Below are 26,779 nucleotides of genomic sequence, written 5' to 3'. Positions count from 1 at the left end.
ATTATCCCAGATCCATCCCGGACCCATCCCGGACCATCCCGGGATTATCCCAGATCCATCCCGGACCCATCCCGGACCATCCCGGGATTATCCCAGATCCATCCCGGGATCACCCCGCATCCATCCCGGGCTCATCCCGAACCCATCCCGGATCCATCCCGGGCTCATCCCGAACCCATCCCGCATCCATCCCGGGCTCATCCCGAACCATCCCAGATCCATCCCGGGCTCATCCCGAACCCATCCCGCATCCATCCCGGGCTCATCCCGGACCATCCCAGATCCATCCCGGGCTCATCCCGAACCCATCCCGGATCCATCCCGGGCTCATCCCGAACCCATCCCGGATCCATCCCGGGCTCATCCCGGACCCGCCCCGGGCTCCTCCCGGACCGTGCCAGCCCGGGGCCCGGCAGGGCTCCGGTGATTTTCCGCGGCGGCGCCCGGGCCAGGCGAGCACCGCGCGGGGCGGGCGCTCCGGAGGAGCCTCGGGACCTTTCCCAGCCCCGCCGGCTCCAGCGTGCCCGGGATTGCGGGACTGCGGCAGCTCCGCCGCCCCCCGCCGGCTCCGCCTCCCCAAAATGCGGCTCGGGATAAATCCCAGACTCGGGTTAAACCCCAAACTCTCGGGTTAAACCCCAAACTCGGGTCAAATCCCAAACTCGGGTCAAATCCCAAACTCTCAGGTTAAATCCCGAACTCGGGTTAAATCCCAAACTCTCGGGTTAAATCCCAAACTGGGGTTAAATCCCAAACTCGGGTTAAACCCCAAACTCTCGGGTTAAATCCCAAACTCTCGGGTTAAATCCCAAAGCCTGGGGAAGGAACTCCCGGGAAAAGCTGCAGCCCCGGGGGCGCTGATCCCGGGTTCCACCGAGGAATAAAAAGAGAAAAAGCAGCGAAATGAAAAGGGAAAAGAAGCAAAATAAATGGGGGATAAAAAAAAAGCAAAATAAATGGGGACAATAAGGCGAAGTAAAGTGGGAAAATAAAGCAAAATTAAATAGGGAAAAGCAAAATGAAACGGGGGGAAAGCAGCAAAATAACAGAGGAAAAGAAAGCAAAATGAAACGGGAAAATGAAGCAGAAGCGCCAGGCGCAGAAAGGGGGAACACCCGGACAAACCCCCGGAGTTTCCCATCCCTGTGGAAAAATGGAAATCGAAGGATTAAAAAACCCCAAGAAATCCCAGCCTTGGATTTCCTGCCTTTTAAACCAAATCTCCCCATTTTCCCGTGTTTTTTCCCTTCGGAAGGGATCCCAGCCCGCCCTCCCGGCGTCCCACATCACGGCCAGAGCGGGAAGAGGGCTTGGAATTTTTAATCTTCTTCCACAGAAAGGAAGTTCATAAATTCTCAGAATGATCCGATACAGAGCGGAGCCGAAGAGCAGGGGGGAAAAAACCCATCCCAGATTCTGGAATTCTCGGAAGAGCAGCCGGGAATGCTGGGGAATTTATTGAGGAGGAAAAATGGCTTTGGAAAAGCTGGAGCACAAATTAGCGACCGCTCATTCTGGCTTTTCCAGCGTTTAAAAATCGGATTATCCCGATTATCCTGAGCAGGAAGAATTCCAGGGAATTGCAGCGTTGGGAATTCAGGGTTGGAATTTTTTCCTGCCTGAGGGGAAGAGGGGGATTTAAATATCCTGGAGGAAATTTTTTAAATGACGTTTCTTTCTTTCAGCTCAGCCAAAAACGAGGGGTTTGGGCCCAAAACGACCCTGAAGTTTCCAATGTTGTGGAAATTCCCAGCTCTGGGATTAGGAAAAGGCTGGGAAAACATCCAGGGAGGAGCAAATTCCAGAGGTTTTCCCAAGCCGGCGTTGTCCTGGGGGAGGATTCCGCCTTTTCTGGCTGAAAATGAATCCCAAAAAACCACGAGCCGGGCAGAGCTGCCCTGCGGGATCGCCAGGCGCCGAGTTCGGTGGGACTGGGGCGGGAAAAGCAGCACAAAGAGGAGGAATTCCCAAAAATTCCCAGGAATTTGGGATTCGCCGGGCACCGCTCCGGCAGGGGGAGCGAATTCCTGGATCCAGGGGGGATCCAGAGGGAGAAAATCCAAGCTGAGGGGTCCCCATGGGATCCCAGCCCTTGGAACGGGGCAATTCCCACGGGAATGGCTCCAGCTCCCCGTCCTGGGCCTGGGTTTGCCCCAAATCCCAGACTCTGGCCCCAAAAACCATCCCGGATTCCTGGGATGGAGCTGCCCGGGAACATCCGGGGCTGTGGGACAGCCGCATCCCAGAATCTCCCACTAAACAGGCAGGAGCTCCCGGGAATTCCGTCCCTGATCCTCCCCTTGGAATTCTCTATTCCTGATCCCATGGCATTCCCTGCTCCCAGGAATTCCCTGATCCCACAACATTCCCTGCTCCCAGGAATTCCTGAATTCCCTGATCCCACAGCATTCCCCTCTCAGGAATTCCCTGATCCCACTGTATTCCCCTCTCCAGGAATTCCCAATCCTTGATCCCACGGCATTCCCCTCTCAGGAATTCCTGAATTCCCTGATCCCACAGCATTCCCCTCTCCAGGAATTCCCAATCCTTGATCCCACGGCATTCCCCTCTCAGGAATTCCAGGAATTCCCTGATCCCAAGGCATTCCCCTCTCTGGAATTCCAGGAATTCCCTAAATCCGGAGAGCAGCCCTGGATTCCCCCCTGGATTCAGCGATCCCATGGAAAGCCCCCTGCTGGCAGATCCCGCCTTTCCCGACTCCCCATTCCCAAATCTCCCGGATTCCCAGGACAAACTCTCCCTCCCAATGCAATTCCCGTCCGTTCATCCCCGGATCCGCATCCAGCAGGAACACCTGACCCCGCAGCCGGAGAGAAACCGGGAAAAGGGAACGAAAGTTACAAAAAAAGAACAGAAATAACCCAAAAAAAAGCCCTAAAAATGAAATTAAATCCAGAAATCGCCGCCGGCTTTGGGGTGACTTTTCCAGGGTTTTTTTCCTCCTCTCTTCTCCGAAGCACCTTGGAGTCGCGGGGCTGGGGAATTCGGGAAAGCATCTCCGAGAATCACATCTGGGCCGATTATAAAAATGTCTCTATTGTACAGCAGAGGTGCAGCTACACTGAAAAAATTACACCGTTTATGGAAATACAATTATTATTATTATTATTATTATCATCGTCATCATCATCAAATTTTTTTTTTTTTGGCTTTTTTTTGTTTTAGAAACAGACTCTACTAAATAGGATCTATACAAAAAACCTCTAAAATAATTTCTGTAGTAAAATAAAGAAGTGTGTTAGGAGAGCTACACAAAAACGACGGGAGGGGGGTTGGTTGTTGGGGGTTTTTTTTGCTTTTTTTCCTTTTTTTTTTTTGCTTTTCCGGGAGAACGCTCCGAGCTCGGGGTGCTGAAAGGAATCATTACGTACACAGTGATCATTAATGCTCTGTATTAATTAACTCACAGCCTTTCCCATTAGTACAAAGAGCCCGGCCCGCCTCCTCTTTGAGGAGAGCGCCGGGGTATAAAAGCCAAGCAAACCTCGTCAGCTGATATGAAATTAGGAATCCCGCCGGGCCCGGGAGCCGCGCGGCGCCGCCGGGAACGGGAACGGGGCCGGGAGCCCCGGGGGCTCCAGAGGGAGCGGGGCACAGCTCGGCCCCGCAGCGGCGCGGGGAGCGTGGATCCCGGAGCCAGGCTGGATCCCAGATCCCGGAGCCAGGCTGGATCCCAGATCCCAGAGCCAGGCTGGATCCCAGATCCCAGAGCCAGGCTGGATCCCAGACTTGGATTCTGGATCCCAGAGCCAGGCTGGATCCCAGACTTGGATTCTGGATCCCGGAGCCAGATCACAGATCCCAGAGTCAGGCTGGATCCCAGAGCTGGATCCCAGAGCTGGATTCTGGATCCCAGAGCCAGGCTGGATCCCAGAGCTGGATCCCAGAGCTGGATTCTGGATCCCAGAGCCAGGCTGGATCCCAGAGCTGGATTCTGGATCCCGGAGCCAGACAGAATTCCAGAGCTGGATCCTGGATCCCAGACCCAGACTGGATCCCAAAACTGGATCCAGGATCCCAGAGCCAGACTGGATCCCAGAGCTGGATCCCAGAGCTGGATCCTGGATCCCAAAGCTGGATACCCAATCCCAGACCCGGATCCCAAGTGCGGTGTGGGGTGGCAGGAGAGCACATCCCAGATCCCATCCCAGCCTGTGCGGCTGTGCCAGCCTGGCCTCATCCAGGTGTGCCCCAGGTGGTTTCTGGGGCTCGATCCCATCCCAGATCCCAAGCACGAAGCGGGGCGGCAGGCGAGCAGATCCCGGATCCCAGCCCGGGGTCCCAGATCCCAAACCTGGATCCCAGGTCCCTGATGCAGCCCGTGTCAGTGCGGCTGTGCCAGGCTGCCCTCGTCCGGGTGCCACAGGAAGCCCTTGCTGTGGTTCAGGGTCTCGATGCCATCCCAGACCCCAAACCTGGATCCCAGATGGGATCCCAGAGCCCGATCCCGTGCCAGCCCCCGATCCCAGTGCGGCTGTGCCAGGCTGGCCTCGTCCAGGTACCGCAGGAAGCCGTGCCCGTGGCCATGGCAGTCCAATCCCGTCCCAGATCCCATCCCGGCTCCCAAACCTGGATCCCAGGTGCCAGCGGGTGTCAGTGCGGCTGTGCCAGGCTGGCCTCGTCCAGGTGCCGCAGGAAGCCGTGCCCGTGCTCACAGCAGCTCAATCCCATCCCAGGTCCCATCCCAGCTCCCATCCCGGCTCCCAAACCTGGACGCCGGCTCCCTTCCCGGACGCCGGCTCCCAAACCCGGGCGCGGGCCGGTGTCAGTGCGGCTGCGCCGGGCTGCCCTTGTCCAGGTGCCGCAGGAAGCCGTGCCCGTGGCCATGGCAGTCCAATCCCATCCCAGCTCCCATCCCAGCTCCCTTCCCGGCTGCCGGCTCCCAAACCTGGGCGCGGGCCGGTGTCAGTGCGGCTGCGCCGGGCTGCCCTTGTCCAGGTGCCGCAGGAAGCCGTCGCCGCCGTGCCCGTGGCCGTGCCCGCGGTGGTTCAGGGGCTCGCTCTTGAACAGGGCGGGGGGCGGCGGCAGGTGCGGCACGGGGGGCACGGGCAGGTGCTGGGGGTGGTGCCCGTGGGGGTGGTGCCCGTGGGGCGGCAGGGCCAGGGCGCCGTAGGGGTGCGGGACGGGGCGCGGCGGCGCGGCCGGGCCCAGCCCCAGCGCGGCGCCCGCGGCCGGAGGGGCCGGGCAGGGCGCGGGCAGCAGCGCGGGGCCGGCGGGGCCGGGGCTGGTGCCGGGGCTGGTGACGCGGAAGCATTTCTCCTTGTGCGCCTTGAGCATGTTGGAGAAGCGGAAGCGCTGCCCGCACACGTCGCACGGGTACGGCTTCTCGCCCGTGTGCGTGCGCCGGTGCCGCTTCATGTTGGGCCGGCTGGTGAAGCTCTTGCCGCAGATCTCGCAGATGAAGGGCTTCTCTCCTGCAGGCACACAGGGACGGGGGGGTCAGAGATCCTGGAGAACCCCCTGAGCCATGGAGAACCCCCTGGGAAAATCACCTGATCCATGGAGAACCCTGGGAGATGCCCTGATCCACGGAGAACACCCTGGGAAAATCACCTGATCCATGGAGAACCCCTGGAAAAATCATCTGAGGCCTGGAGAACCTCTGGAAAAATCCCTAGATCCCTGGAGACACCATTGCCTTTGGGGATCAATGGGGGTTTAGGAAATCCTGGCTGCCCTTGGGGTTTGGGGTCAAAAGGCTCTGAAATCCTGGCTCCCCTCAGAATTTGGGACCAAAAGGCTCTGAAATCCTGGCTCCCCTCAGAATTTGGGACCAAAAGGCTCTGAAATCCTGGCTCCCCTCGGGGTTTGGGGCCAAAAGGCTCCAGCCAGGGGCTCCTCCAGACCAAAGCACCCAGGCAATAATTCCCATTTCCCCCCAGGGAACCCCAGCTCCAACTGCCACACCAAAAGGGATCCAAGGCAGGGAAGGAAGCTCTGCCAGCTGCTTTCCCAGCAGGAGAACACCCCAAATCCCGAGGGAATGCCCCGCAGGGCCCCTTCCCAGCCCGTACCAGTGTGGGTTTTCATGTGCTCGTCGAAGTACTGCTTCATGTTGAAGTCCTTGCCGCACCACTGGCACATGAACTGCTTGTGCCCGATGTGGATGCTCATGTGGGAGCGCAGCTGGTACTTGTACTGGAACCTCTCGTCGCAGTTCTGCCGGGGAAAAAAAACGGGAATTCCGGGGTTTGGGAAGCTGGGAATGAGCCCTGGAGGGGCTGGGAGGGAGCTGGGGCCGGGCAGGAACGCCTCGGAGAAAGAGGGGTTGGAATGATTTATTGAGGGATGGAGTGGAGGCTGGGATCGGGAGGGTGGGAGGGCTGGAACTGTGAGGGGAAAGCTGGAATTGAGTGGGGAAAGGTGGAATTGTGAGGGGAAAGCTGGAATTATTGAGTGGGGAAATATGGAATTGAGTGAGGAAAGCTGGAATTGGGTGGGGAAAGCTGGAATCGAGTGGGGAAAGCCTGGCAGGGAGGGGTTATTCCAGGAGAAAAGGGTTCCTGGCGGTGTCCCGGTCTCTCTCCACTAGAGGACTCTGCCTCCCTCCGAACCAGCTCCAAGCAGCTCCCCAGGGACTTCACCCCCCAGTCCCTCCAGAGACCCCTGACAGGAGCCTGTGCTGGGACCACGCCTCGGGGATTCCAATTCCCAACATGTGATGGAACAACCCCTCGTTCTGACACCACCCGAGGCCATTCCCACTTCCCGGGATCATTCCCACCCCTGGTTCCCACCCCATCCAGGGCCATTCCCACTTCCCGGGATCATTCCCACCCCATCATAAAGGCCATTCCCACTTCCCAGGATCATTCCCACTCCTCGTTCCCAGCCCACCCGAGGCCATTCCCACTTCCCAGAATCATTCCCACCCCTCGTTCCCAGCCCACCCGAGGCCATTCCCAGTTCCCGGGATCATTCGCACCCCACCCCAGGCCATTCCCAGTTCCGGGATCATTCCCAGCCCACCCGAGGCCATTCCCAGTTCCCGGATCATTCCCAGGGATTTCCCGGGATCCTCACCTCGCAGCGGAAGGGCTTCTCCCCCGAGTGCTGCAGGGAGTGCACCTTGAGGGACATGCTGCGCTTGAAGGACTTGCCGCAGGTCTCGCAGGTGAAGGGCATGTCCTTGGTGTGGGCTGCAGCAAGGACAGGGGCACGGGGGTAAATCCGGGGAAATCCCGGGAAAAGGGCACGGGAGGGACATCCCAGGGCTCCAGGCAGGGCGGTGGCTCCTGGGGTGTGCGAGCACAGGCTGGGCTGCTCCTTGCTCCACACGGGGATTTGGGCCAAGAGCAAACCCAGGGGCCGGCTGGGCTCGGGGATCCCCCAATTCCGGGCTTGGAAGGACCCTAAAGGCCCATTCCCATCGGGAGCTCATTCGGGGCAGGACCGACACCGGGGCGAGAGGAGCCACAGAGCTGGGACAGCACGGGAGCGCGGGGCAGGGCTGGTCTGAGGGTGGAAGAGCAGGAACGGCCCCACAAACAGCTTCTCTGGGAATTCCAGCCCCTGGCATGTTCATTCCCCTGATCATTTCAATTTCCCCGATAATTTTAATTTCCCCAATTTCGATTTCCCCAATATTTTAATTCCCCTGAATATTTTAATTCCCCTGATAATTTTAATTCCCCCAATCATTTCAATTCCCCCAATCATTTCAATTCCCCCAATCATTTCAATTTCCCCATTTTAATTTCCCCAATAATTTTAATTCCCCCAATAATTTCAATTCCCCCAATCATTTTAATTTCCCCAATAATTTTAATTCCCCCAATCATTTTAATTCCCCTAAATATTTTAATTCCCCTGATAATCTTAATTTAATAATAATTCCCCTGATAATTTTAATTTCTTTTAATTCCCCAGATAATTTTAATTTAATTCCCCTGATAATTTTAATGTATTTTAATTCCCCCGATAATTTTAATTTCTTTTAATTTCCCCTGAATATTTTAATTTCCCGATAATTTAAATTTCCCTGAATATTTAAATTCCCCTGATCATTTTAATTTCTTTTAATTCTCCTGAATATTTTAATTTAATTCCCCCAATAATTTTAATTTAATTCCCCTGAATATTTTAATTCCCCTGAATATTTCAATTTAATTCCCCCGATAATTTTAATTTAATTCCCCCGATAATTTTAATTTAATTCCCCCGATAATTTTAATTTATTTCCCCTGAATATTTTAATTCCCCTGAATATCTTAATTTCCCTGATAATCTTAATTTAATAATAATTCCCCTGATAATTTTAATTTCTTTTAATTCCCCAGATAATTTTCTTTTATTTCCCCTGAATATTTTAATTCCCCCAATAATTTTAATTTAATTCCCCCGATAATTTTAATTTAATTCCCCCGATAATTTTAATTTCTTTTAATTCCCCCAATAATTTTAATTTAATTCCCCCGATAATTTTAATTTCTTTTAATTCCCCCGATAATTTTAATTTAATTCCCCCGATAATTTTAATTTAATTCCCCCGATAATTTTAATTTCTTTTAATTCCCCCGATAATTTTAATTTAATTCCCCCGATAACTTTAATTTAATTGCCCCGATAACTTTAATTTCTTTCAGCCCCGCTGCCGGCCACTCACCAACCATGTGTTTGCGCACGTGGGCCATGGTGTAGAACTTCTTCTCGCAGATCTCGCAGGAGAATTTCTTCTCGGCGTAGCCGTGCACGATCTTGATGTGCTCGTGGAGCGACCAGAGCTTCTTGAAGGATTTGTTGCAGGACACGCACTGGGGGGACACAGAGGGAGCGGGCTCAGGGGCCGCGGGCTGGGGAGAGCTCCGGCAAAAAGAGGCCCCGAAAATGTGGGAATGTGTCTGAAAATGGGGAATTCGGGATTGCAGATGGAGGGGGGGAGTAAAAATGTGGAATTTGGGATTGCAGATGGAGGGGGGGAGTAAAAATGTGGAATTTGGGATTGCAGATGGGGGGGGACAGTGAAAATGTGGAATTTGGGATTGCAGATGGGGGGGGACAGTGAAAATGTGGAATTTGGGATTGCAGATGGGGGGGGACAGTGAAAATGTGGAATTTGGGATTGCAGATGGGGGGGGACAGTGAAAATGTGGAATTTGGGATTGCAGATGGGGGAGGATTTTGGGATTGCAGCTGAGGGAGGGGGATTAAAATGTGGAATTTGGGATTACAGCTGAGGGGGGGAAGTAAAAATGTGGATTTTGGGATTACAGCTGAGGGGGGGAAGTAAAAATGTGTATTTTGGGATTACAGCTGAGATGGGGGGAAGTAAAAATGTGGAATTTGGGATTTACAGCTGAGGGGGGACAGTGAAAATGTGGAATTTGGGATTTACAGCTGAAGGGGGACAGTGAAAATGTGGAATTTGGGATTACAGCTGAGATGGGGGGAAGTAAAAATGTGGAATTTGGGATTTACAGCTGAGGGGGGACAGTGAGAATGTGGAATTTGGGATTACAGCTGAGGGGAGGGGGAAGTAAAATGTGGAATTTGGGATTATACCTGAGGGAGGATTTTGGGATTACAGCTGAGGGAAATGGAGGCAGTGAGAATGAGGATTTTGGGATTGCAGCTGAGGGGGGCAGTGAGAATGTGGATTTTGGGATTGCAGCTGAGGGGAGGGCAGGCAGTGCTGGTGTTCCAGTGCCTCCTCATCCCGAAATCCAACAGCACGGGAGGGCCACAGGGACAGCTCCACAGACCCTGGGGCTGCTGGGCTGGGAGAGTCCAGCCCTGGAGAGGGGAAATCCAACCCTGGAGGGGGAAAATCCAACCCTGGAGGGGGAAAATCCAAATCCTGGAGGGGGAAAATTGAATCCAAACCCTGGAGAGGGAAGGATCCAAACCCTCGGGGAATGGAAATATCCAAACCCTTGGGGAATGGAAATATCCAAACATTTTCAGTGAGAAGGATCCAAACCCTTGGAGAGGGAAGATTCAAACCCTTGGAATGCAAAAATCCAAACATTTTCAGTGAGAAGGATCCAAACCCTTGGAGAGGGAAGATTCAAACCCTTGGAATGGAAAAATCCAAACATTTTCAGTGAGAAGGATCCAAACCCTTGGAGTAGAAACAATCCAGACCCTTGGAATGGGAAGAATCCAAACTCTTGGAGGGCAAAGAATCCAAACCCTTGGAGTGGAAAAGTCCGAACCCTTGGAGAGGGAAGATCCAAAGCCGTGGTGCAGAAAAAAAATCCAAACCCTTGGAGTAGAAAGAATCCAAACTCTGGAGAGGGAAGAATCCAAAGCCTTGGAGAAGAAAGAATCCAAACATCCTCAGTGAGAAGGATCCAAACTTCTTATCTTGGTGAGATAAGAATCCAAACCCTTGGTGAGATAAGAATCCAAACCCTTGGAGTGGGAAAATCCAAACTCCCGGAGAGGGAAGAACCCAACGGGGCTGGAGGAGGCCGACACCACTGAATTCCCAAAGCCCCATCCAGCCCTTCCTGCCCCCCCAAATCCAGGTGTGGCCACTCCAGGCTGTCCCATCCCCCTGGGTCTCCATGGGAAGCAGCTCCCGGAGCAAATCCAGGCAGCAGCTCCTCCTGCTGGGCTCTCTTCGTTCCTCAGAGGTGCCACTGGAGGTCCAAAGGGTGAGAATTCCTTCCCAAAATTCCTGTGGAACCAATCAGGCTCCTCCCCAAGGATTCCGGGCAGCTCTTCCTTTTCCCAGCAGCTCTTCCCAAAAAAACTTCAGGAAAAATTCCCACGTGGAAATTCCAGCTGGAAATCCCGGAGCGAGAGGAAACCAAAGCACCTTCACCTCGGAGGGCACAGGGAGGAACTGTGCCTTGTCCTGGGGGGTTTTTGGGGGATTTTAGGGATATCTCCAGTTGCCAGCCCATCAGTTCCCACCCTTTCCCCCTCAGTCAGAAGGGCTGGGTGCTGCTAGTGAAGGAATGAATCCGTTCTGCTCCTTTGGAAGGTTGGGCTGGGAGTTCTGCTGCAGGCACCCGGGGCGGGCTCTGCCCCCCACGGCGCCTCTGGGAGGGAAAAACTTCCTGGAGAGCAAAGAAATTCCACAGAACAACCCCCGAATCCTCGGATCTACAGAGAAAGGAGCCCTCGGAAGGGGCCCAGGCCATTCCAGAATTCAGGATTAAAAACCAACACCGAGAGGGAGGAACCACACAGAGCTCAAGGTGGCGACAGAAACCCCCTGAAGGTGCTGACTGTGAGGGGTGAAAAAGCAGAAATTACCTGGAAAAACAGATTTATTCTATCCCCAGGATGAAGAACTGGGAGGAGCCAGCCTTGATTTTCATTTCCATCCCAGATTAAACCAGTTTTATTCCAGGACAAAGCTCCCCCTCGATACATTTAACCCCGAATCGAGGGAAATTTTAATTTCCCCTCAATCCTATTGGTAATTAGAATAAAAACAGGCAGCTGGAAAACACATCCCAAAGGCAGGACAGAACAAGAATCCAAATGCTGGATTTGTTCTTGGATATTGAGGAGCTGAAGGTGACTCTCAGTGCTGCTGGCACTGGGAAGTTTCTGGACCAGATTCCTCCAGATTTAAATAATAATTTCTATAAATCATGATATTTCTATATTTCTAAATTCTATATTTCTATCATTTCCTCTGGATTTAAATCACAATTTCTCATTTTCTTATCACTTTTGGACGCATGTGTAGATGGATACAGGATATTTCACCTTTTCACGTGTTCAAAATAATCAGGAATTCCTGCTTAAATTTTAATTCCTGCTTTAATCCCTTTATTTTTTAATTCCTGCTTAAATTTTATGCTGTGAATGAACCCCCTGCTTGCCGGGGCATCTCTTAAATTCCCGTGTAAATCCTCCCTGCCGCACTGAACTTTTAAAATATTTCTTTCAAAAGCTGCAAAAATTAAATTTATATTAATAAATCCTTCCTCGAGCTGAAACTTAAGGAAAAAAAAAACCCAAAACAAAACAGCCCAGAGTTACACAGAGCTGGGAAAAGAGCTTGGAAAAGAGAAATTGCAATAAATATTCCACGTCTCCCACACAGTGGGAGCTGAGATCAACCCAGTTCAGCATTGAAAGCAAACAAACAATGAAAAACCTTCAACTCTCGCGCTCAAACTCTTCCCACCAAAAAACCCTCCTTGCCCTACAAACTCCAGCCGCCCAAAAATCCAGCCGGAGCCGCTGCTGCTGGCAGGATCCCAGGAGGAGGTGGGGGAAAATAAGGCTGAAAAAGCAGATTTGGGGTGCCAGGGAAGGCAGCAGTGCCCCTCGTTCCCCGGCACGGAGCTGCCAGGCACAAACCCCAGCGCGAGCAGAAGCTCCCAAAGCTGCTCCTCCCGCTGCTGGGGGAAATCAGAGCTGCCGGGGAGAAAAAAAATGAGATTTTTGTGTCTTCGGGGAGATCTGCTGGGGTTTCCTGCAGGCTCGGGGTGCAGGGGCTGAGCTCCAGCCCTTCGGAATCACTCTGGGAATTCCCGGGGTGTCCGAGGGGTTTGAACCCCGCTTTAACCCCAGCTCAGATCCTGACTCCACTGCGGCCCCTGGGACCTCGCAGATTTCCCATTCCGGGGAGTTCCTGGAATTCTGCTTCCCCTGGGAAGCTCACCTGGTTTCCCACGCTGTGGGACTGCATTTCAGGACACGGAAACCCCTGGAATTCTAAACTCAGCGAGAGCTGCGGGTGCTCGGCTGGAGGAGAAGGATTTACCACAGAACTTGAGACTTTCGGGACAAGTTACTCCAGATTCTGACCCTTCTAAAGGAGATCAGTGCTCCCAACTCACAGTTTACTCCTGGAGTAACTGCTCGGAGCAGCTGAGCAATCTTTCCCTGCCATCCCCTCCTTTTGGGAGACCCCAAAATGCGGGATAAGGCAGAGCCCGGGCCCGGCCCAGCACCTGGGGCCGTGCAAAAAGAGAATTTTTTTCCCCCTGTGAAGCGTCCACCAGCCGGATCCAGGGCACGCCAGGAGGTGTGGGGACCTGGCAAGCAGGCGAGCAGACCTACCTGGATGTTTTTTTCACAGTCAGTTTGCTGGTGGAGGGACAGCTCACTCTCTAGCACAAATTTCTTCCCACATTTGTCGCAGATCTGCATCCGCCTGTGGGTGACGTTCATGTGCTTCTCCAGGTACCAGCGTGTGTTAAACACCCTGGGGCACTTCTCACAGGTCAGAGTCTCCTTCTCTTCGCACTTTGATTTCTGCACAGGTGCCTTGGGCTCCTTTGCAGCTTTCTTCTTACGCTTGGGGGGCTCCGCGCTCTTCCTGCGGCCCCGCGTCGCTCGGGGCGCCGGGGAGGCGGCGGCGGCCGCGGCGGAGGCGGCTCTCCTGCTTCTCCTCTGGCCAACACTAACCTTCTCCACTCTTTTCTCCTTTTTCTTCTGCCTCTCATTCTCCTCATAATCATTACTGTCTTCCGTGGCCTCTTCCCCACTGTCACCCTCCTCTTCCTCACTGCTGCTCTTAAGGACAGCAGTCTCTTTGGACTGGGAGGGGACACCCTTCTCCCCTTTGGACACATTTAAGGTTTGGTTGTTAAGGTTTACCTCCACTATAATCTGCTCCCTTTTGTAAGTCACTTCATCTTCCTCCTCTTCCTCCTCCTCAGAGTCGTCAGAGTTTTCCCTGTCTTCTTTCACAGCCCGGACCTCTCCTACCGCTCTGCTCTCCCTGAAAAACGGCTGCTCCTCCCTCTCGTGGAGGTGGCCCTTGCTCACTTTGCTGTCCACCAGCACCGAGAAGGGGCTCCCTGACTCCCTCTTGTACACCTTGGTGGACAGGTCGAGCTCCTGGCTGGGGTAGAAGGCGGGCGGCCCCTCCTGCGCCATGCCGGCCCCGGGGGGCTCCCCCTTGGCTGCGTGGCTCATCTGGGGGGGCTCATGGGGCGCCCTCCGTCCCGGGGGGGCTGCTCCGGCCCGGCGCCTCTTCCATCGGAGCCCGGCGGGGTCGGGGGGTCCTGGCTGGGCTGCGGCGAGGGGCGGGATCACGGCAGGGGCAGCGCGGGCAGGGATCTTCGGCAGCGAGAGGAGCCCTCGAGCATCTCACCTGCAAGAGACAGCGGGAGGGAGAGAGCGGCGTCAGCGGGGAACGACCGGGGACGACCCGGGGACGTCAGCGGGGAACGACCGGGGACGACCCGGGGACGGGACCGCCCGGGGGAGCCTCCCAGGAGGAGCTGAGGGTGGGAAAAGGGGGACAAACAGCAGGGACCGGGAGAGTTCCCAGCGGGAGAGTCCCAGGGAATGGAAATCCAGCAAGGGATGCTCTCCATCAACCGTTCCTCCTGGATTTTTGGGAGCACTGGCAGCCCCACAAACAGACTGGCAGCACACTCCCAGGGAATGGAAATCCAGCAAGGGATGCTCTCCATCAACCGTTCCTCCTGGATTTTTGGGAGCACTGGCAGCCCCACAAACAGACTGGCAGCACATTCCCAGGGATTGCAGATCCAGCAAGGAATGCTCTCCATCAACCATTCCTCCTGGATTTTTGGGAGTACTGCTGGCCCCACAAACAGACTGGCAGCACACTCCCAGGGAATGGAAATCCAGCAAGGGATGCTCTCCATCAACCGTTCCTCCTGGATTTCTGGGAGCACTGGCAGCCCCACAAACAGCAGGGACCGGGAGAGTTCCCAGCAGCAGAGTCCCAGGGAATGGAAATCCAGCAAGGAATGCTTTCCATCAACCGTTCCTCCTGGATTTTTGGGAGCACTGCTGGCCCCACAAACAGCAGGATCGGGACTGGCAGCAGCTTCCCAAGGAGGGGAAATCCAGGCAAGGGATGTTCTCCACCCACCAGACCACCACAGCTGCTTCTCCTGGGTTCCCGGGAGCACCGATGGCCCCAAACTCTGCTCTGCCCCACAGGCACGGGGCACACCCGCCCCAAACCACCCCGGATCTCCCCCAGCCCATCCTCACATACTCCAGAGCCACATTCCAACCACGGAGCCGAACCTGAGGAATTGCAGCGGAGCCGTTCTCACCTCCTAAACCAGCCAGGGAACACCCCGGAGACCCTGGATTTTGAGGGATTTGAGGAATATTTCCTTTGTCCGTCCCTCCCTTCCCCCAGCTCCTCAATCCCCACGGCACAATCTCAGTTTGCCCATCCACATTTCCCCCGCGGTTTTCCAAGCTGGAATTTGCCCGGGACTTGGCTGCCACTTCCTCCTGCAGGAAGCGCCACGTGGTCCCTCATGGACACAAAGAATCAATCCCTCACATTTCTTCTCTTTTTCTTCTCTTTTTTAAAATTTTTTTCCCCACCGGGACAATTCCAGTTCGGGAGCTCGGGATGGGCTGATCCCATCGGGAATTCCCGAGCTAAAGCTGGGATCAGAGGCTGCAGGGGAGGAGAATTAGGGACAGAGACATCCCAGAGTGGGATGGAAGGGACAGCAAATCCCACCCAGGACACCTTCCATGATCCCAGAGTGCTCCAGCCTGCCTTGGGACACTGCCAGGGATGGAGCAGGCACGGCTTCCCTGGGAATTCCATCCCAGCCAGGAATTCCTGCCCAAAATCCACCCAATCCTCCTCTCTTCCAGAGATTCCTGTATTATCATTTCTGTTCCACCACAATTTCCCTCACTTTGGAGTGAATTGTAACTGGACGGGAGAGGAAGCAACCAGTGCCTGAATATGTAATACTAATAATTCATAGCAATAAAGGGAATCTTTGTGGAGTGCCACACCAGGGAAAGAAAGGAGAAAATAACCAGTTTGATGATGAACTTCATTAAAACACTCATGTGCTTCTCCAGGGCTCCCAAATTATTCCAAATTAATTTCCTGGAGGTGCCTGGCAGGGACTGCAGCCTCAGCACCACAGCAGGGCCCATTCCCACTGCTCCATGCCCAAATCCCACATTCCCAGCCCCACAGGTGAGGCAGGAAATGCCAGGAGACGAGCTGTCAATGCTGGATTGTGGGCACAACTCACCTTCAGATGGAAAAAAATTATAAAATCAACTGGTTTTGGCAAGCTGGAATTCCCAATCCTACACCCAGGAAGCCGTGGGAAGGATGAATCCCAGTTTAGCTTTTCCTTCCAGTGGGATGGATTATTCAGGAGCTCAGGAAATTCCCAGTTCCACGTAGAAAATACCTGATTATTTCCTCGTCATATTAAGCATCCCTAGGAAGCTGCAGAAGGAAATCAGGAATTCCACTGCAAAGCCAGGAAAGCACCAAACTTGCCAGGAAAAGGAAATTTCACCTTTTGCCCCATTTACCAAACGGCAAAAAATTCCTGCCAATATTTCACCTCCGCTCACCAAAGGGATATTGTGTGTAAAAAAACCCTTTTTGTGTGTAAAAAACCCCTTTTTATCAAGAGGAATCGCCTCAAATCAAGCCCACAGTGGGGTTTATTCCGAATTATCAAGGCTGTTTGCTCTGAAAACCACTCTGCAGCATCAGCGGCTGCCGTGGCTTTGAACCTCTCACTGCCACCCTCGAGGGACCCACAACTTTCAAAACCATTATTTAAATAAAAAGCAAAGCCCTCCTTGGCCATTTAGCACAAACAGCAGCTCTGAAACACTGCCCTAAAAACGCTCTTAAAACACATTTCCCCCCTGCTTTGAAATTTCTAATCCCAAAGCAGCGTTTTGGGTGTTTTTAATCCCAAAACACCCAAGCGTTTTTTGTTGTTTTAAAGGTGAATTTAATTTTGTCAAGGCAGATTTTTCCACAGAACAAATTCCAGTCACGCTGCCAAATGAGAGATGCAGGCCGTGATTAAGGTGTAAAAAGGAAACAAGAGTTTCAAAGCGATTTTTGATGCTTATCAAGCCCCAAACCTGGGGAATATCTGCAGCAATCAAAGGTTTGCAAAGACTCCGACATGAAAAGCTCGAACTCTGAAGAAAAAAAAGCACAATTTGCAGACAAAAGAGTGGGTGGAGGAAGCTGGTGAGTGTGTGGGAGCAACTTCACACCGAGCTTCTGAAGAAAAACCGCATTTTTTGGTGTTACCGGCACTAAAAATAGAGATTTGGGCTCGGCCGGGAGGCCTCGGCCCGGCCTGGGCTCGGGGAGGCCCGAAGGGAAAGTGGGGAAAAACTGAGGGAAAAGTGGGAAAACTGAGGGAAAAGTGGGAAAACTGAGGGAAAAGTGGGAAAACTGAGGAAAAAGTGGGAAAAAACTGATGGAAAAGTGGGGAAAACTGAGGGAAAAGTGGGGAAAAACTGGGGGAAAAGGGGGGAAAACTGAGGGAAAAGTGGGGAAAAACTGAGGGAAAAGTGGGAAAACTGAGGGGAAAGTGGGAAAACTGAGGGAAAAGTGGGAAAAAACTGAGGGAAAAGTGGGGAAAACTGAGGGAAAAGTGGGGAAAACTGAGGGAAAAGTGGGGAAAACTGAGGGAAAAGTGGGGAAACTGAGGGAAAAGTGGGAAAAAACTGATGGAAAAGTGGGAAAACTGAGGGAAAAGGGGGGAAACTGAAGGAAAAGTGGGAAAAAACTGATGGAAAAGTGGGGAAAACTGAGGGAAAAGTGGGGAAAAACTGGGGGAAAAGGGGGGAAAACTGAGGGAAAAGGGGGGAAAACTGAGGGAAAAGTGGGGAAAACTGAGGGAAAAGTGGGAAAACTGAGGGAAAAGTGGGAAAACTGAGGGAAAAGGGGGGAAAACTGAGGGAAAAGTGGGGAAAAACTGGGGGAAAAGGGGGGAAAACTGAGGGAAAAGTGGGGAAAAACTGGGGGAAAAGGGGGGAAAACTGAGGGAAAAGTGGGGAAAACTGAGGGAAAAGTGGGGAAAAACTGGGGGAAAAGGGAGGAAAACTGAGGGAAAAGTGAGGAAAACTGAGGGAAAAGTGGGAAAACTGAGAGAAAAGTGGGGAAAACTGAGGGAAAAGTGGGGAAACTGAGGGAAAAGTGGGGAAAACTGAGGGAAAAGTGGGAAAAAACTGATGGAAAAGTGGGAAAACTGAGGGAAAAGGGGGGAAACTGAAGGAAAAGTGGGAAAAAACTGATGGAAAAGTGGGGAAAACTGAGGGAAAAGTGGGAAAACTGAGGGAAAAGTGGGGAAAAACTGAGGGAAAAGTGGGGAAAACTGAGGGAAAAGTGGGGAAAACTGAGGGAAAAGTGGGGAAAAACTGAGGGAAAACAGGATTCAGGAGAAGGTGAGGATGTGAGGGAAGCAGGATTTGAGGAAAAACTGAGGGTGTGAGGAGAAAATTGAGGAAACATGAGGGTGTGAGGGAAAATTGAGGAAAAAACTGGGGGTGTGAGGGAAAAATTGAAGGAAAACTGAGGAAAAACTGAGGGTGTGGGGGAAAATTTGAGGGTGTGAGGGAAAAATTGAGGAAAAACTGAGGAAAAACGGGGTGTGTGGGGAAAACTGAGGGAAAACTGGGGATGTGAGGGAAAAACTGAGGAAAAACTGAGGGTGTGAGGGAAAAACTGAGGAAAAACTGAGGGTGTGAGGGAAAAACTGAGGGTGGGATAGAAAACTTAAGAGAAAACTGACTGAAGATGTGAGGAAAATTAAAGAAAAGCTGAGGGTGCAAAGATGTTTTCCCACGGAAACTCCGTGAAATCCCCCGGTCATGTGAATTCTGGAGAATGAACCAGCAGGGAATAACCACAGATTGCATGAGGAAAAAACACAAAGCAAAGGCTAAAATGACATTTTTGGGGTGTCCTGTGCAGGAATTGGCCTTGATCCCTGAGGGTCCCTTCATCAGGATATTCCGTGATTCCATAAACAGGTCCATAACAGCTCAATAAATCTGCAATATTGCAATAAAAAAGCCTCAATAAACTCTCCCAGTTGGAAGCACAGGTGTCTGGAACAGGCCCAGCCGTTCCCAAACAGTGGGAAAACACATCTGAAGGGAATTATTGCAATTATTTCTCTCAGCTCTCAATCCCTTCTTTCTTGGGCATCCCGGCTGCTTTAGGTGAAAAAAAAATCAAAACAAAAAAAACCAAAAAAAACCCCAAAAACAAACAAACAAAAAAACCCAAACCAAAACAAAAAAAAAACTCCTGAAAAAATCTGTTTTTAAGTGGGGAAGTTTTATCTCCCAGAGCCTCACTCCATCCCGGGGCTTTTGCATTTCCATGGGAAGTGCTGGAGCTGCCGGAGCCCATGGAAATGCAAAATAAATGCAAAATAAATGCAAAATAAAGCACTAACGACCCATTCCCAAACCTGGGGACCCACCTGAGCTGCAAGAGCTGGAATTCCCAGCTCATCCCGCTGCTTTTTGGCCATTCCCAAAATAACCCGGGCTGGGTATTTTGCTGACTCAGCATATTTATATTTATATTTATATTTATATTTATATTTATATTTATATTTATATTTATATTTATATTTATATTTATATTTATATTTATATTTATATTTATATTTATATTTTCCTCCCCCCTCACTCTGTCTGGAGCTGGGAATTTCCCTCCGAAGTGTTCCACAGGCTCCTGGAAAATCAGATTCCCAAATCCCAGAAAAATATCTGTGAAATCCTGGCAGTAAAACTGAACAACCACGAGGAAGAAGTCTCAGGCTTTTCCCGTTTCTCAAGAGGAACGATCTGGTTGAGTCCAGATTTTTGGGAGACACAAAGCCTTTCCAACCAGCGGTTCCTGGATTTTTTCCAAGCATTATCTCCACGAAAAATCCGTTCCAGAGGTTTCCACTTGGGAATTCAGCATTAAAATCCCTCGGATTTTGCAATAAAGGAGGGGTGTTTTATTGAATCTAAAGGAGTTTCAGATCTAACAGCCACAAACTCCATGTTTTTCTTGAAGTAGGAAAAAAAATCTTAAAATAACTTTGATTTCTTCACCCTCAAATCACAACTCCAGGCCCTTCCCACCTGAAATATCTAAAAATGAAAAAGCTGTGGCTGAGCTAGGAAATTCCAGGTATTCCAATCTATTCCTGCATCTTTTAATGCAAAAAAAAACCCTCCTGAAAATAAGATTAAAACACCCCCAGATGGTTCCCTGGTTCACATTTCCCATTTGTCACTTTTTTATCATTATTTGATCATTTTCTGACCAAAAAAAAAGCTTTTTATGACCACATTAAAAGGTCTTCTGACCCTTTAAATTTGTAAAATTGTCCAAATCGGTGCCAAAATTCCTTTTTTCCTTTAAAACCTCTTCTTTGCATTCCTTCCTGCTGATGCATCTTGAAGAAAACTAAAGCTGCGCTAAGATTTTATTCCGATTTTATTTCAATTATGGCACTTCCCATTGAGCACCACGGACCCCGAGCTCCAGGAACCGTGGAAGCCCCAAAAAGGAAATCTGCCATCAAGTTCTCCTGCCCAAAATTAGCATTTTTCCCCCCAAAGAGGCCCCGGAGGTGTCTCTGTGTCCTTGGATATGCAGAGGTGGAAATGAAGTGTGAATATCCTGCCCCAAAGCCACCCTGGAATTCCTACCTGGGTATTCCCCTGGCAGGAAAAATCCCATTTCCAGGAGGGAAAAAAATCCCATTTCCAGGGGGAAAAAAACCCATTTCCGGGGGGGGGGGGAATCCTAATGCCAGGAAGAATAAAAATCCCATTTCCAGGGAGGGAGGAAAAAAAAAATAAATCCCATTTTCCAGGGGGAAAAAAAATCCCATTTCCAGGGGGAAACATCCCATTTCCAGGGGAGGAAAAATCCTAATGCCAGGAGGAAAAAAATACTGTTTTCAAGGGAAAAAACCCATTTCCATGGGGGAAAAAAACCCCATTTCCAGTGGGGGGAAATCCTAATGCCAGGAGGAAAAGAATCGCATTTCCAAGGGAAAAAAAAATCCCATTTCTAGGGGGAAAAATCCCATTTCCAGGGGAGGAAAAATCCTAATGCCAGGAGGAAAAGAATCCCATTTCCATGGGAAAAAAACCCCATTTCCAGGGGAAAAAAAATCCCATTTCCATGGGGAAAAAAACCCATATACAGGGGAAGAAATCCCATTTCCATGGGAAAAAAATCCCATTTCCAGGGGAAAAAAAATCCCATTTCCAAGGGAAAAAAACCCATTTCCATGGGAAAAAAAACCCCATTTCCAAAGAGAGCAGGCCCAGCAGAAGGTGCTGGAAAAGCTGCTGGGAATTGCTGGGAAAATCCCAGCGTGAAACCTCCCGAGGGAAGGGAAGGGTGTCGGGAAGGGCAGGAGCTGGAGCTGCTGCTGGCACCTGCCAGGGTTTCACTCCCTGGGTTTTTTTTTTTCTTGGTTGTTTTTGTTTTTTTTCCCTTCAGGGAGGAGCAGCCCACGAAATTCCAGGTGCAAAAGGAGCCGGAAAACGACAGGAATTTGGGAATTGGGCAGGGGGGTTTGGGGTTTTGGGGAAGCCTGCCTCTCGTGCCGTGCTGGTCGGGAGAACGGCGGGAATTCCGCCCCCAAATCCCGGGAAAAGGCCCCGGAAAGGCTCAGATTGGGATGGAATTTGCCTCGTTTCTATGGGGATGTGTTGAAAAAAAATCAGGTTTGGATGAAAATGCTCCTTGAGGCATCAAAGCCGTGGCAGATCCCACTAAAACACCCCGGGGCTCCAGAGCTCCCTCAATTTGCTCCAGTCCTGGAGCTGCTGGAAAGGATTTCGAGGCCTCGCGTTCACAGCTGGGAATGGGGCACCGGGATCCAGGGAAGAAGGGGTTAAAAATCCCCATTTTTGAGGAAAATTCAGCCACGTTCCCCTGAGGGGGCTCAGAGCAGGGAGATCTCACCTGGGGCTGCTTCAATATTTCAAGGGTGAAACTTGAGGATCAAATGAACTTTGCAGGAAAATCCACATTTTCCCCTCATGATTGTGGGGGAACCTCCAAACCCTGGCTTAATAAAATCCCGAAAGGACAAACTGCACAGGTTCAGCAAGTGTCAAAGGACGCTGCTTTGAAAAGTAAAATTATCTTTAAAATCTGATTTTGTCTCACTTTTAGAAAGCCTGGATCTTGCAGGGAGGGAGCAGAGCAGGCTGAGAGTCTGTGCTGGAGGAATTGAACCAGGAGAAAGAAAATATTGTATCTTATATGTCATATTTTATATTATATATAATATAAAATATTAAAAATATTAAAATATATAATATAATAATATAAAATATATACTATATTGCAATATAATGCAATATAATGTAATATAATGTAATGTTATATAAAAATATAATATAATATAAAATATAACATAATGTAATAATATAATATAATGTAATAATATAATATAAAATATAATATAATATAAAATAGAGTATAATATAAAAATACAACATAATGTAATAATGTAATATAATGTAATATAATGTAATGTTATATAGAAATATAATATAATATAATACAAAATGTGTGATATCTGTATCAAATTATATACGAATATACAATATGTAACATATATACAATATTATATATTGTATCTATTCCAAAACATTTTAATATAATAATTATTCACAGAATATCAGGGAAATCTCCCTCTCCTCAGCTCCCTGCTGCTTCCTTTCAGTTCTGCCTCTTTTTTTTTTAATAAATTTAATTTTTTCTTTTTTTTTGGCCTTTTTAAATTTTTTTTCCCCCCTGAGAGCTGTGGGGAGAACTAGGTCAGCGAGGAGAGGAGTTTTGTAAGCGCCTGGAATCCACCTGTGCCATCTCAGGTGTGCCCTGGGCACGTCCCTGCTCCTCCTGTTTACTGCAAAAATCCATCTGGGAACTCGGGGAACCCTTCCCGAGGCGCTCGCACAGGGAACCTCCTGCTCTGAGCCCCAAAAGAGCCTTTGGACAGATAAAAACTTGACATTTTTAGGTGAGGTTGCAGCTCTTGGGGTAAAATCTCTGCATTCTGTGATTGTGGCAGAGAGGGGGAGAGCACGGCACCCCAATATTTTCTATTTTTGGATGGTTTACCCCAATTTCCTCCCTTCCCACAGCAAGATTTCCTCTGAAAACACCAGTTAAAGGCTCCCTGTAGCATTATGAGATAATAAAGTCAATTAAACCCTTCAAAACTCACACAACGCCAAAGCCTCTTCCGATCACACCAATATCCCAAAGGTGTTTCAACAAATAATCCCAGGGATGGCCCCAAATGCCCAAATCCTGCAGCTCCGAGCTCCCCTCCCGCAGAAAATCAAAATGATAAAATTCTGGAGCGGCCCAGGAAGCGCAGCTGCCAGGCTGGAAACACCAGAAAGCCTTCGGGGATCGGAGCTTTTCTTTCACTCAGAGCCCTCGGAAAAGCCCTCGGAACTCCTGTCCCCGCTCCTGCCCAGATTTTGGGATCACACCTGGAACCCCAGCGCTGCCCGCCCTGCAGGGATGGGGCCGTGCATCCCTCGGGAGAGGGGTGAAAAGCCACAGAGGCAGCGAGCTGGAGGGGCAAAACCAGAGCTGGAGGGGTAAAAACCAGAGCTGGAGGGGTAAAAACCAGAGCTGGAGGGGTAAAACCACAGCTGGAGGGGTAAAAACCAGAGCTGGAGGGGTAAAACCACAGCTGGAGGGGTAAAAACCAGAGCTGGAGGGGTAAAACCACAGCTGGAGGGGTAAAAACCAGAGCTGGAGGGGTAAAACCAGAGCTGGAGGGGCAAAACCAGAGCTTGAGGGGCAAAACCAGAGCTGGAGGGGTAAAAACCAGAGCTGGAGGGGTAAAACCAGAGCTGGAGGGATAAAAACACAGCTGGAGGGGTAAAACCACAGCTGGAGGGGCAAAACCACAGCTGGAGGGATAAAACCACAGCTGGAGGGGTAAAACCAGAGCTGGAGGGGCAAAACCAGAGCTGGAGGGGTAAAACCAGAGCTGGAGGGATAAAACCAGAGCTGGAGGGGTAAAAACCAGAGCTGGAGGGGTAAAACCACAGCTGGAGGGGCAAAACCAGAGCTGGAGGGGTAAAAACCAGAGCTGGAGGGGTAAAACCACAGCTGGAGGGGCAAAACCAGAGCTGGAGGGGTAAAAACCAGAGCTGGAGGGGTAAAACCAGAGCTGGAGGGGTAAAAACCAGAGCTGGAGGGGTAAAACCAGAGCTGGAGGGGTAAAAACCAGAGCTGGAGGGGTAAAACAGAGCTGGAGGGGTAAAACCAGAGCTGGAGGGGCAAGACCAGGCTGAGAACGCCCAAGCCCAGGTAAATTATCAATCTGATAAACACGAGGGAAATTATCAGATAGCAGAGACACAAAGCCATTTGAAAATCACACTTGGCAACCCCACAGCCCTTTCAAAACCATCTAAAAAAAAAAAAATCCATTTTTTAGCACGGAACAGGCGGCGAGGGAGAGAAATGGAACAGAACTTCCAGCCGGGGAGAGCCCAGGTGCTTCCCAAACTTCATCCCACCATCCCTGCCCGCAGCGCTGCAGCCCCGGCAGGATGAAAACTCCCACTCCTCACATCCCTCCTGCCCTTTCCCTCCCGTCCTTCCACCCAGCCCGCCTTGGTGAAGCCTCGATGGAATCGAGCCCGGGAGATGCCCCTCGGCTCTCCCTGCGCCGGGACACCCAAAGCTACGCTCGAAAATCACACCCAAAATCCCAAGCCCGGGGCGCACGCAGCGCAACGCGAGCCGGGAGCACGGGGAAGGGGAAAACACCCGAAGGAACAGGCCCAGAGCGAGAGAAACCCCCCGAAGTCACACCCCGGGCACGGCACCGGGCACCGCTGCCAACCGCGGCCCCGGAGCCCGGCGTGGCCGCGGGTGACACCAGCCGGGACAGGGCAGGGGCCGAGGGGACACGCTCCAAGTGCCAATCCCGGCCCCAGTCCCGCAGGAATGTTGTCTTCCCTCCGCTCTGCTGCGGGAACTCACCTCCCCTCCCGCAGGCAGGTGACACGGCCCCGCGACACAGAGCTCCCGGACCCAGCACAGAGCCCCCAGACCCCCGGACCCTGCACAGAGCCCCCAGACCCAGCACAGAGCCCCCGGACCCTGCACAGAACCCCAAACCCAGCACAGAGTCCCCCGGACCCTGCACAGAGTCCCCCGGACCCTGCACAGAGCCCCCAGACCCTGCACAGAGCCCCCCAGACCCAGCACAGAGCCCCCCAGACCCCGCAGAGAGCCCCAGACCCAGCACAGAGCCCCCCAGACCCCCGGGACCCCGCACAGAGCCCCCAGACCCCGCAGAGAGCCCCAGACCCAGCACAAGGCGCCCGCACAGAACCCCCCGGAGCCGGGGCAGAGTCCCCGAGCTGGGGCAGACCCCCGGAGCCCGGGCACAACCTCCAGCCCCAGGGGAACCCCCCCGATTCTGGGCAGAGCCCCCGGAGCCCGGGTAAAGCCCCCCGGCCCCAGGAGAACCCCCCGATCCGGGCAGAGCCCCCCGGCCCCATCCCTGCCCGCCCGCCCCCTCCCCTCCCGCTGCCCGGGGCTCCCCCGGTGTCCCCGCTCCGCTCCCCTCCCGCTGCCCGGGGCTCCCCCGGTGTCCCCGCTCCCTCCCCTCCCGCTGCCCGGGGCTCCCCCGGTGTCCCCGCTCCGCTCCGGGCCGTGAGGCGCCCGTACCCCGCTCCCCCCGCCGCCCACCGCCGGCCGGGCCTAGCGCCGCTCGGCTGCGCCGCCAGGCCCGGGGGGAAGGAAGGGGGAAGGGGCCCGGCGGCCGCGCGGGCGGCCCCGCACTCACCCAGGCCGGTGCCCTCGGGGCCGCCCCCGCCGCCGTCCATGCCGGGCGGCGCGGGGAGGGGGGCGCGGGCGGGCGCGGCGGCGGAGGGCGGAGGGCAGGGCGGCCGGGCCCTCCCTCCGTGCCTTCCCTCCGGCCCCTCCGCTCGGCCCCCGCGCTCCAGTGGCCGCCGCCGCCGCTGCCTCGGCCCGGGGCCGGCGCTCAGGCCCAGGCGCTGCCGCCGTGGGCGGGCGGGCGGACGCGGCTCCCGCTGCCCCTCGGCCGCCGCCGCCGCAGCGCTACGTGGCCGCCGCCGCAGCCGCCGCCGGTCCTCGCGGGGGGCGCGCGCGCGCGGGGTTCGGTGGAGGGGGGGGGGGTGGGGGTGGTGGTGATGGCGGGGGCGCGCCCCGTGCCCGGAGCGGTGCGCGGCGGGAGCGCGCGTGGGGGGGGGGCGAGCGGGGGTGCGCGCCCGCGCGGCGGGAGCGCGCGCGGGCCGAGGCCGCGGCTGAAGGGCCGGGAAGGCTGGAGGATGGGGGGGGGGAGTAGCGAGTGTGTGAGTGCGCGTGTGCGGGAGCGCGCGCGGAGGCGGGGAGGGAGCAGACCGTGCTGTGGGTGGGGGGGAGGAGGAGGGCGAAAACACCCCGTGGCATAGGCCGAGGGCAGCGGGGACGGCAGGAACGCGCGCGCGGGAGCGCGCACGGGCGGCGGCGGGCTGGGGGGGGGTGACGCGCACAGAGCCAGAGGGAGGGCAGCGCGGGAGCGCGCACGGGTGGAACGGGGGCGCCTGCCGGACGCGCGCAGACGGGGGGGGGGGGGGGTGAGGCGGCGCTGTGCGCATGCGCCGCCGGGGCCGTTCCCGCGCGCCCGCCCCTTTCCCGCCGCTGCTCCACCTGAGGCGGCGGCGCGCGCGGCGCAGGTGAGGCGGGGGCTGCGCATGCGCGGGGAGAGCGAGCGGGTTCGTTTCACCCCGCGCCGCTAATTAGCGACCGTGCCCTAATTAGTGCGGTCCGGTGATTGCGGGGTGCGGGGGTGAGGCTGTTGTGTGAGGGGGTTGATGGAGCGGGGGGGCGTCCCGGCTCCCCCTCAGCCCGCCCGCCCGCCCATTGCTCCGCGCGGGTAATTAGCGAGCCCGCCGTAATTAGCGCACCGAGGCGAGGCGGGCAGGCCCTGGCTGAGCCCCGGGGCCCTCAGGGCTGCTGGGGATGGCTCCTGCCCTCAGAGCTGCCCCTCGGGCCCAGGTGAGGCCCTGATCCCCTCAGCAAGGCCCAGGG

At 53.4% G+C, this 26,779-nt stretch overlaps 1 protein-coding gene across 2 annotated transcripts; it reads right to left on the bottom strand.

The window, feature by feature from the left end:
* Nucleotides 1–4,681: 4,681 nt before the first annotated feature.
* On the bottom strand, nt 4,682–25,860 carry ZNF652 (zinc finger protein 652). 2 transcript variants are annotated; one of them, XM_038163394.1, is made up of 7 exons: nt 25,533–25,860; nt 12,994–14,032; nt 8,627–8,774; nt 7,045–7,160; nt 6,036–6,180; nt 4,886–5,435; nt 4,682–4,745 (listed from the first exon to the last, which is right to left on the bottom strand). In XM_038163394.1, the coding sequence occupies exons 2-6, from the start codon at nt 13,852–13,854 to the stop codon at nt 4,927–4,929; spliced, it is 1,779 nt and encodes a 592-aa protein (XP_038019322.1). In that variant the 5' UTR covers nt 13,855–14,032; nt 25,533–25,860; the 3' UTR covers nt 4,682–4,745; nt 4,886–4,926. The 2 variants fall into 2 exon arrangements, with proteins under 2 accessions (XP_038019322.1, XP_038019321.1); XM_038163393.1 differs by lacking the exon at nt 4,682–4,745 and having other exon boundaries at nt 4,819–5,435.
* Nucleotides 25,861–26,779: the final 919 nt, after the last annotated feature.

The sequence above is a fragment of the Motacilla alba genome, chromosome 27 (assembly GCF_015832195.1).
Source record: "Motacilla alba alba isolate MOTALB_02 chromosome 27, Motacilla_alba_V1.0_pri, whole genome shotgun sequence".
In the NCBI taxonomy this organism is placed as follows: domain Eukaryota; kingdom Metazoa; phylum Chordata; class Aves; order Passeriformes; family Motacillidae; genus Motacilla; species Motacilla alba.
The sequence above is the reverse complement of the archived record's forward strand: the minus strand, read 5'-3'. Positions and strand labels throughout refer to the sequence as shown.